Source organism: Trichechus manatus, unplaced genomic scaffold (assembly GCF_000243295.1).
Source record: "Trichechus manatus latirostris isolate Lorelei unplaced genomic scaffold, TriManLat1.0 scaffold00027, whole genome shotgun sequence".
Lineage (NCBI taxonomy): Eukaryota > Metazoa > Chordata > Mammalia > Sirenia > Trichechidae > Trichechus > Trichechus manatus.
In genome coordinates, this window is record NW_004443963.1 from 6524232 (window position 1) to 6534874 (window position 10643).

Below are 10643 nucleotides of genomic sequence, written 5' to 3' on the forward strand. Positions count from 1 at the left end.
TTCTCATCTCTCCCTATTCCTCACTCATTAAGAACCAGTCAAACCTTTGCAGTATTTAACCTAGATTGTAAAAAACTTAAGGTAAACAAACTAGGTATAATTTGTGATATTAGAGAAATATTTAGTGGATACAACATTTTCTTAATTTGAAATTTAGCAACATAGCTCTGTTTCTATTCAAATTTTAATATTTACCTTTTAATTCATTTTTGCAAATGAACCTAAATGTGTCCGTTGTTATTTTCACTTCATGCTTCCAGAAGAAACTAAAACAAGCAACGGAGACCTGTCCGACAGCACTGTGTCTGCGGAGCCTGTTGTGAAATGATACCAATGGTATGCATTGCCGTAAGAAATGAGCAGAATTGTGTTAATGCTATTGTCAGTCAAATGGATGTTAATAAGCTATTGATGAATTGTTTCCTGGGTCAATCTCTAGAAAATATTTTGATGTTGGAACTTTTTAAGGCAGTGCTCTAAAGCTAGGTCCATTCTTCTTCCAAAAACTCTACTTTGGATAGGTTGAGAATGAAATTTAAAATTGGATTTTAGCTTGGAGGATGTGCCTAAGAACAGGTATTTGAAGTGAAGTTATAGAAGGGCAAATCCAAATTCCTAAACTGCCACCTCAGATCTCTTGTAATCTACATGAGTATTTATACTTTGTATTTCTAAAAGTCTTCGATGCATATTTATTTTAAGTCATTGGACATTCCTTCCATATACCATGTATAGCCAGTAAATACATATTTTTTAAAAAAAGGAATTGAGCCTGAAATTCATGAAGCATACGCACCATTATTATAAAAGGAATATATGAAGATGACTTGGATACTAGAGGTGAGGCACAAGTGTGCTGTGAACCCTTTATGTACAGTATAAACCGATGATTATTCCTTCATTGTTAATTTCATGTGACTCACAGAGCTGCTGATGTCTTTGGTGAGACGTTTTATCCTAGTTTACATTGCTTTGGGAACATTTAACCTCCAACAACTGCTTTAAATTTAAGATTTACTTAATACTCAACATGAAAGAAAATCCAGACAAAGCCATATAGTCCCGCTTGAAGCTTCACTTCTGGTGGAAGGCTACTACGAACGATATCGGAGAATATTGATGAATTCTTATTTCTACATCCAAACTCAGGTTTCTTCACATTAAGGTTCAATTGAAATCTTGGTGATGGTTTGGGCAGACTTTTTCTTTAACACAAGTATAATCTCATTGTACTGTGCAGGCTTTTAAAAAATTACCACTGTGAGAACAAAGTTCTAATAAATTAAATCATTAACTGGTTTAAAAAATACAGAAAGATTTTTGAGTAAATTTAGTTTCTCGAGAGCTGCTAGCTTTATTTTTGTGAAGAGTATGCAAGCTAAATGGTTAATCATGGCCTATAATCTTTTAATACAACGAAAAAAATTTAAAACTTTAAATATAATACAAACATTATTCTGGGAAACTTGATTTTTCCATTGCATTTGCCTGCTAAGCATTTCTTTGAATAGATCCTGCAAGTAATTCTAACGTTGTTCTTTGATTTCCAGCTTTTAGAATGGGTGTACAATGCCCTATCTGTAGTCACTGATTAGATAGGGTAACTTTCCCAGCCCAAGATAAATAAGTTCACTGTTGACTTAAAGTTGGAAGAAACAGACTATGTAGGAAATGTTTTTTGTTTATTATGTAAACATGACTTGCAGAATTAAGAACAATGGGTGGATTAAAGGCATTTAATATTTGTAATTCATTCTAACTGTAGAAATGGCCCTAAAGCATGCTGCATAATTAATAATTTATATTTCCATTATAGTAAATGTTTTTATTAATGATCTTGTATTTTATTGTATCAAATTCGTCACCATTTCATAGCAAGAGTTTTTTTTTTTTCTCTAACTTTCTTAAAAGCATCCCCTTTAATAAGGAATAGAAGTTGTGATTAGAAGAGAATCAGATGTCTCCATTCATACCACTATACATGTAAATTCATTGTTTTATCAAGACTAGATAAGGTTCACATGCTGACTTCCTGGATATCTACAATGGAGAAGAAAGTGATAGGTTTGTATTTTACCTTTAGTTCAAAATAATGTCACTGCAGCCTGGACAAATTATTAAAAAATTCATGTATTTGCAATAAAATCTCTGAAAAGGTGAAGCATATTTATTGCTATTAAACTTCAGAGCTACAGAGCTGGAGTGTATTCACACCTAAATTCCTATACACATTTGGATGATGATTTTTTTCTTGCTAAAATATTTTCATTTTTTCAGACATACTATAATTTAAAAATTAATGTGAGGATTTGTTTACAAAAAACTTGATGTTCAAATTCTCAGGAATTAAGGACTAACCATAACATTGTCAGTTCTAATTGAAATTTGTAAAAGATGGTTTGTTACATCACTTGTGTGGGGCTTCCTGCTCTCCCCCATTCTAAGAGTAGAATACAGTATGTATACTCAAACATCAATAAATGTAATTTCAAAAATTTCCTTTCCCTGGATCTTTATGTTCAAAATGAATGTCTTAAACCAGTAGTTTTTAACCTTTTTGGGGTCTCCTTTTATTTAATAAAATATATGGAATCTCTCTTTTAAAAAAAAAAATGCCTGCATGCACATAGGCGACAAATTTCAAGTACAGAAGTAGGGGCATTGGCTCCCCTCCATTTTCACAGATGAAGGATTTTTCTTTCCTTTATAAATTCTTGATCCTACAATTGTTAGTTTCAGATAAAAAGAACTTGCATGAATTTTTTATTTCAAATCCTAATTCAGAGAAGGAATCTAATTTGCAGTGTTTAATATGTTAGAAATAACTATACTGCTCTTTGCAAACATGAGTTGAAATGAAATACTACTCTGGGGAAATTGTTTTTGGTTAAAGGCCTAAGTGTGGTTGCTGCACCTTCTTTTAGGTAAGAAATTTGTAAGATGGTGGGAAAGATGACACCATCACATACATCGTCATCATGTTACTCTTTTATGCTGATTTGCTAAATGAAAAAGTAGCAATTTTAATAATTTTAGCATGGTTCCTTTCCAGCTGCATATTGCAGAAGAGTTTCAGACTGGTAGTATTCCTTTCTTTAGTGTAGTTTTAATGCTGCAGTTTTAACAAAGGTTTTTCAGTGTTAAGAACAAGTTAATAGGCTGTCAAAGATTTCAAATAAAAAGGAATCCAGAATAAGTGGAAATCTGTAGAGATGCAGTGAACTCCGATTGTGATGGCAAAGATAGAATTCAGTTTACATAAAAGTTTTTATATATAATATTTGGATATTTTCCCCTACTTCAGTAGTTTGGTGCTCCTTTACCACCTCATTCACCAGATACCTCCAGTTCTCATTGTTAATTAGTTGCTGTCAAGTTGGCTCTGACTCAGGTACAACAGAATGAGACATTGCCAGGTGCTGCACCATCTTCATGATCATGGGTATGTTTGGGCGTATTGTTGTTGCCATTGTGTAATCCATCTCATTGAGGATTTCCCTTGTTTTTGCTGGCCCTCCATTTTATCAGACATGTTGTCCTTCTTAGCAATTGGTCTTTCCTTGTGAGGCCCTGCACTATATTGAACAATATTCTGTTGTGATCCATATGGTTTCCATTGGCTGGTTTTTGGAAGTAGATCACCAGGCCTTTCTTCCTATCCTTAGTCTGGACTCTCTACTGAAACCTGTCCACCATGGGTGACCCTGCTGGTATTTGAAATACCGGTGGCATAGCTTCCAGCATCATAGCAACTTGCAAGCCACCACGGTATGACAAACTGACAGTTCTCATGAGTGGAGATATATTCAGGACTGTACCTGTCTATGCCAAATCAATATTAAAATATTTAATCTTTTCATAAATCTGCACAAAAGGTAACAAAACTAAAGATGCACTTTAAGTTGATGTAACTACTAAGTATCAGAAAATCTTCAAACTTTAATGTATTGAGAAACTTTTGGAGACTGTTTTGTCTTTGACCTTCTCATGAGGCAGTATATATAGCTCGTAGTGGTTAAAAGCACAGATTGTGGAGCCAGACTGTCTGATCGCAGTCCTGATTTGCTGCTTACAAGCAGGTTACTTCAATTCTGTGCTTCATTTCCTCAGGCATAAAATGGGGATAATGTACAAGTATGTAGCTCCTAGACAGTTTGAGGATTTAGTTAAATTGTGTAAAGCACTTTTAGGAAATGGTAACTGCTGTGTTAGCTATTACTATGATTACTCTCATAGGTAGAAATGCATTTGGCATATAAGAGTTAGCTGTTTTTATTACTCTCTTAGATGGGAAAGTTTGAAAATAAACAGTCTCTATTTGACTTTGAGTGGGTCTCATAAGAACGATTCCTTTTTAAATGGCTTACCTAAGTGTGGACAACATAAGGAACGTCCTGCTCTTCCCTAAAGGTAGTCTGACAGGGATATGAAATAAACCAGGGACAACACTGGGAAATGAAAATTGGTGAGGATAGCTGGCTTCTTAAAAGGTCCCATTTTCCATCCCCTCCCACTTTCATTCATATGGCACTGGGTAATTTTTCAGAGTGCTTTAATATGCATCAGAACACACTTCAGTAAGTTGAGGGAAAGGGCAAGGCACCCAGTGTTTCTTAATTTAAAAATTACATACATGCAAAAGAGTATATAATATGTATGTACTGTTTTAAGTGTAAAAATAGAAGCACACCACATGGGTTGAGAGTGAGCCTGTCACCACCACCTTGGAAGCTCCCACTGTCCCTCCTCCCATATCTCAGCTCCCTCTCCACCCAAAGAAACCACGAGGTGCAATGTTGTGGTAACCATTCTCTTGCTTTTCTCTAGTTTTACAACCTGTCTGTATTTTCTCAAATAATGTGGTTTGCATGTTTTTTTGTTTTAAACTTAATATAAATGGAACCTTACTGTATGTGTTTGACTTCTTTCATTCCATGTTGTTTTAAAAATTCATCCCTGTTCATACATATAGCTGTAGTTAATATATATTTACTTCTCTAGTATTCCTTTATATGAATACATAGCAGTTTTATCTATTCTACTGTTGATGCTATTTGGGTTATTTGCAAATTTGCGATGCTATGAGCAGTGCTCGTGAGGAACCTGTACATAGATCAAGAGGCAGTCGTTTGAACAGAACAAGGGAATACTGCGTGGTTTAAAGTCAGAAAAGGTGTACGTCAGAGTTGTAACCTTTAACCATACTTATTCAGTCTGTGCTGAGCAAATAATCCGAGAAGCAGGACTATATGAAGAAGAACGGGCATCAGGATTGGAGGAAGACTTATTAACAAGCTGCGTTTTGCAGATGACACAACCTTCCTTGCTGAAAGTGAAGAGGACTTGAAGCACTTACTGATGAAGATCAAAGACTATAGCCTTCATATGGATTACACCTCAACATAAAGAAAACAAAAATCCTCACAACTGGACCAGTAAGCAACATCATGATAAACGGAGAAACGATTGAAGTTGTCAGGGATTTCCTTTTACTTGGATCCATAATCAACACCCATGGAAGCAGCAGTCAAGAAATCAAAAGATGCATTGCATTGGGCAAATCTGCAAAGATTTCTTTAAAGTGTTAAAAAGATGTCACCTTGAAGACTAAGGCGCACCTGACCCAAGCCATGGTGTTTTCAGTCGCCTCATATGCATGGGAAAGCTGGACAATGAATAAGGAAGACCGAAGAATTGACGCCTTTGAATTGTGGTGTTGGCGAAGAATATTGAATATACCATGGACTTGCCAAAAGAATGAACAAATCTGTCTTGGAAGAAGTACAATCAGAATGCACCTTAGAGGCAAGGATGGCGAGACTTCATCTCACGTACTTTGGACATGTTATCAGGAGGGACCAGTCCTGGAGAAGGACATCAAGCTTGGTAGAGTGTCAGTGAAAAAGAGAAAGACCTTCAATGAGATGGACTGGCACTGTGGCTGCAACAGTGGACTCAAGCATAACAAGGATTATGGGGATGGTGTAGGACCAGGCAGTGATTCGTTTTGTTTTGCATAGGGTCGCTGTGAATCGGAACCGACTCCACTGCACCTAAGAACAATGAGCAGTGCTGCTGTAATCCTTATTGTGTGTTTCTGGGTGTATGTGTTATGAGTTTCTCCAGGGCATGTACCTACTAGTGAAACTGCTAGGTGGTCACGCAGGTGCACTTTTGGGTTACTAGATAATGCCAAACTGTTCTCTTCCCCAGCAGTGGATCAGACTCCTCACTGTCCCATCCCCAGCAACACCTGGCACTGACTGACATTATAATTTTTGAAGTCTGGTAAATAAAAAGTAGTACCTCAGTGTAGTTTTAATTGCATTTCTCTGACTACTGTATGAGATTGAGAGTATTTGTATGCTTAGGAGCCCTGGTATTTTCTATTCTCTGAAGTGCTTTCATGACTTTTTCTATTTTTTTTTTCTTTTCTGCTAATGATAGGACTATTTCATATATTTTGTATACTGATTTGTTGGTTACATGCGATTGTCAATATTCTTTCAGTTAACTTTTCATTCTGAATGGTGTCTTTTGATGAAAGAACTTTATTTTGTATATACTTTGTATCTTATTTCAGCCACACATTCTTAATAGTACTTCTTAGAAAATTGATTTTAGTTTCAACCTAATATAATTCTTCAGGATGTAAGATTCTTTCCCCCCATCCTGACCACTTCTAAGCAAGGAAAAAAAAAAAAAATTCAGGGGACTGTGGCTCTTGCAGCCTGTCAGAGAACCTTTTGACCTACTACAGTTATGATACCCAAGCTTATAACTCTTAACTGAAAGGTCCGTGGTTCAGACCCACCAGCGGCTCCATGAGTCTGCTCCCATAAACGTGACAGCCTAGGAAACCTTATGGGGCAGTTTTCCTCTTAGTCACCATGAGTTGGAATTGACTCAATGGCACATGACAACAAGGCATTAGTTAACACTGAACTAATAATTTCATACTGGCTCATACCAGCTCACTATGTCTTTGATGGTGTATATATTTTAAGAGTGGAGTCTTCATATAGACCCTATAATATTAATTTGGGGTTGCAAGAGTGGTTTTATGAAAGTCCAGCATTTTCAAAGGAGAGAAGCAATACCTTTTAAAAACTTGGCAATGGGATCACATGATTCTACTCATGCTGAATAGAGGTATTTTTGGTAGTACATCCCCCTCTGCTGTGCTTTCCTTGTGCCCTAGTTTTTTTTTTGGAAATTAACTGTTAAAGCTACAGAACTGACTTTAAGTTTTCTTCCAGGAATGTTCTAGGAAAAAAAAAAACCACAAAAAGCAAAAGAAACAGAATGATAGTTTTTATTTGCTAGCATATATTGCTAGGTTAGGTTAATCTATTACAAAGACAACGATATTCTGCTGAACGTGGTTACAATTAAACACACGGCACCAACTCAAGATCTTTATACTTAGCTGCTTATTTCACAGGTAGGAGGGAATGGCGTGGCAACTCAAGTGGACCAGGATGCTAGGAACCAGATGTGTCGGGGAAACAGCTCTTACACCAAGCCCCACGACTAGCTGTGCTTCAAGCTGAGTTTCAAAATTAATTGGTCCCTTCCTTGAGGTGGGTTATTCTGGCTCAGAAGAAACAGGAATTGGGAGATTGCACCCAGTCCACAGTGAGCCACCACTAAAAACAGTCATATCTAAGAGGACCTTAAACTTCTGAATGCTGGCTTTATTAAGGTTCCAATGTAAAATTAAACATATGGGACTCATCTGCACATCTGTTTATTGCATGATGTCTTGAACAGTTATCAAAACTACAACTGCATTTCTGCTAGTGCTTGGGCCTCAAAGCAGTGCTCTTCCCCTAACTGCACAAATCAATGCTATTAGGTCCAATCATGAAACAAGCTGGTTTATAAATACACAATTTTCAGAATGACAGGCACTTAAAGCTCATTAAGTAAAATACAAAAATAGATTATATTAATAGGAAATATTTAGTGTTTATCAAATTGTAAATCTAGGCTTCCCTCATTTTTAAAAAAGGATACTAGAAACTGAAAAGACATGATATTCAAATAAAGTGAACAATGCATGTTTTCTTTGAGTGCTGAACAATGCAATCTAAGAAAAGGACTTACCACGAAGCACCTAAAATAACATCTGTAGATGGGTAGAAATGTGTTGTCAAGCATTTCTTACTGTTTCCCTCCCAAGTCTCAGTACCAAGGCATGGAGAGGACATTCCACAAACGATTGTCAGCATTCTGAAACCAGGTTAGTGCGCCTGCATGTCAAAGAAGTTGAAAACCCTTAAGGAGGTAGCTCTCCTTCCCTTGCGCTCTTCCCCCAAAGGCACAAGTGAGTTATGCTTCAGATTCTGCGCCTCTATTTTCACTTGAACTTCCATCATTGTCATCTGGTTGATCATTTAATAGTACAAATTTTCCATCATTGGTTAGTGGTATGGACAGCATTAATTGAGCCAGTGCTTCTGGATCCTGAAGTTATGAGAGTTTAAGAGGGAAAAAAGAAAAAGCTTAAGATGCACTTAAAACCGCTTTGGCTTGGCTTTCGATGTCTTATGTAATCTAGCCTCATTCCTCTTGTCTGTGTGTGCCTTCAGGTGGATGTGCTTGCTCTGTTGAAAACTCAAGGCATTACTTCATCTAGAATCTAGACCAGATTTTCAGCCAAAATATCATTTACATAGCCAAATCATAATCATCATCCCCAAAAGAGTCCACAGCTCTGGAGGGCATTATGCTGACTGAAATAAGTCAATCACGAAAGGACAAATACTGTATGAGACCATTATTATAAAAGCCCAGAAGAGCCCATAGAAGAACTTCCTTCACAAAACCTTTATCATTCAACCCCTTTATTTTCTCTTAATCTATACCAGGTGGTGTTGGCAAACTATGGCCATTTTGCTCACCACTTGTTTCTGTAAATAAAGTTTAACTGGAACACAGCCATACCCATTCATTTACGTATTGTCTATGGCTGCCTGCATGTTACAAGTAGTTGCAACAAAGATGGTATGGCTCACAAAGCCTTAAGGCTTACTATGCAGCCCTTTACAGATTAAGTTTGCCAACCCCTGATCTATACCACTGAGTACTAACTTGCAGTGTTTGCTCTTATTTCATGTATGTTACTCTTGGTCCTTGGTCTTTCTGCCCTCCCCCTACAGACTAGAACTGCACTAATATGGTAGCCACTCAGTTCATGTTAATGTTTAAATTTAAATAAAAAGTTTTATTAAAACTTCAGCTCTTCCGTCACACTAGCCACATTTCAATCTATGTATTAGATAGTGCAGCTATAGATTTCCATCACTGCAGGAAGTACTGGACAGCACTGAACTAGAAGGCCCATGGGGGCAAGGACCGTATCTGTCTTGTTCACTGCTGTAATTCCAGGGTTTTTCCTATACAAACTAAGCTCTCAAAAAATGAATGAAAGAAAGACTGTAAGCTGCTGAGAGGCGGGCGGGGGGTGGGGGGGTTCTGCTATCTTCATTTCTGATACGATCCCAGGCAATGTCTGTCACGCTGGTCCTCTGACTGCACACTGAGGAGCAAGGCTTTAGAGCACATACAGGTACTGAAGTTCGTACCATCTTAATTTTGAAAGAAAGGAACAGCTAACCAACCTAGTATGCAAGCAAGAAGATGGATTAAAAGCAAGCACGAGCTGCAGCAGTGATCTTTATGAAGAGCTCCACATGTGTTACCAGAGATTGTGGAACCAGCTGGTCAGAAATGTCTGATGGTTAGAATGCTCAAAAGGAAATCTCTAACCTGGCCACAGTGCCTAGCGAGCATCATCTTTCTTTTGGAGAAAAATCTTAGTATGTGTACAGATGTCCTTTGAGTAGTTGTTAAACTAAAATGCACCTTACCTTCTGAACCTCAATAATTTCTTTTCCCAAATTAATAGCGTAACATATCTGCAAAAGACAAGAAAAGTGGTGTTTGGAAAAGAATAAAGGATTTTAGAAAGAAAAATGTGATTACTGATCTAGAATGAAGGTCACTGCTCACGTCAACATGGGGACACAGGACCTGGCTGTAGGAGATGCGTCAGCTGTCCTGGCCTCCTGCTGATAATTTGTGCCATACAAAATATACTCCAGGTAAGCAGAAACCTAAATTATTCTAGTGTTTAAAATTCTTGATAGGATATTTCTTTTCCTTTCTCTCTAAACCATATTTAGCCACTGCATATTCATATACACAGTGGTGAACAGATACTTACTGAAAAGAGAATGATTAATTTTTATTAATTCTGAGCAGCAAATGCAGTCACTAAGCTTTTCATACTAAAAAGAATAGCTTAGATGCACTTGCCAGATGTTGTCTTCTTCCTTGGTTTGCTCTCTGAAAGTAGTTGATTTCCACTGTAATATTTGCTTTAATTTTTTTTTTTAAAGAACAAATTCGGAGGCAACTGCTTTTTTGTATTTTCTGATACCCTTACTAAAAAATTATACCTGGCCATTAAGTTTTTCCTCATACTCTTTTATTTTTCCAGGGGGAAATTTTATCCCAGTCAGTTTTCTTTTAGTTACAATTGAGTCAGTTCTGACTCATGGCGACCCCATGTAGCAGGGTAGAACTGCTCCACAGGGTTTTCAAGGCTGTGACCTTTTGGAAACAGATCTCAGGCC

The 10643-nt window shown here is 37.1% G+C and overlaps 1 protein-coding gene across 6 annotated transcripts in view; it reads left to right on the top strand.

Annotated features, from left to right (window-relative positions):
* The window catches only part of WASHC4 (WASH complex subunit 4), a 73787-nt gene extending 63144 nt beyond the window's left edge, over positions 1 to 10643 (top strand). The window contains exons 33-35 of one of the 6 annotated variants that reach the window (XR_002823647.1): positions 261 to 336; positions 7445 to 7583; positions 9914 to 10643. Coding sequence is in view for 5 of the 6 variants with exons in the window: in XM_023728998.1 (XP_023584766.1) it covers positions 261 to 328 (68 nt within the window). In the remaining variant the exon portion in view is untranslated. Of the gene's footprint in view, positions 1 to 260; positions 3627 to 7444; positions 8355 to 9913 lie in introns of those variants that run through there. The other 5 variants (XM_023728998.1, XM_023728999.1, XM_004373784.2 and 2 more) reach the window with 5 other exon arrangements.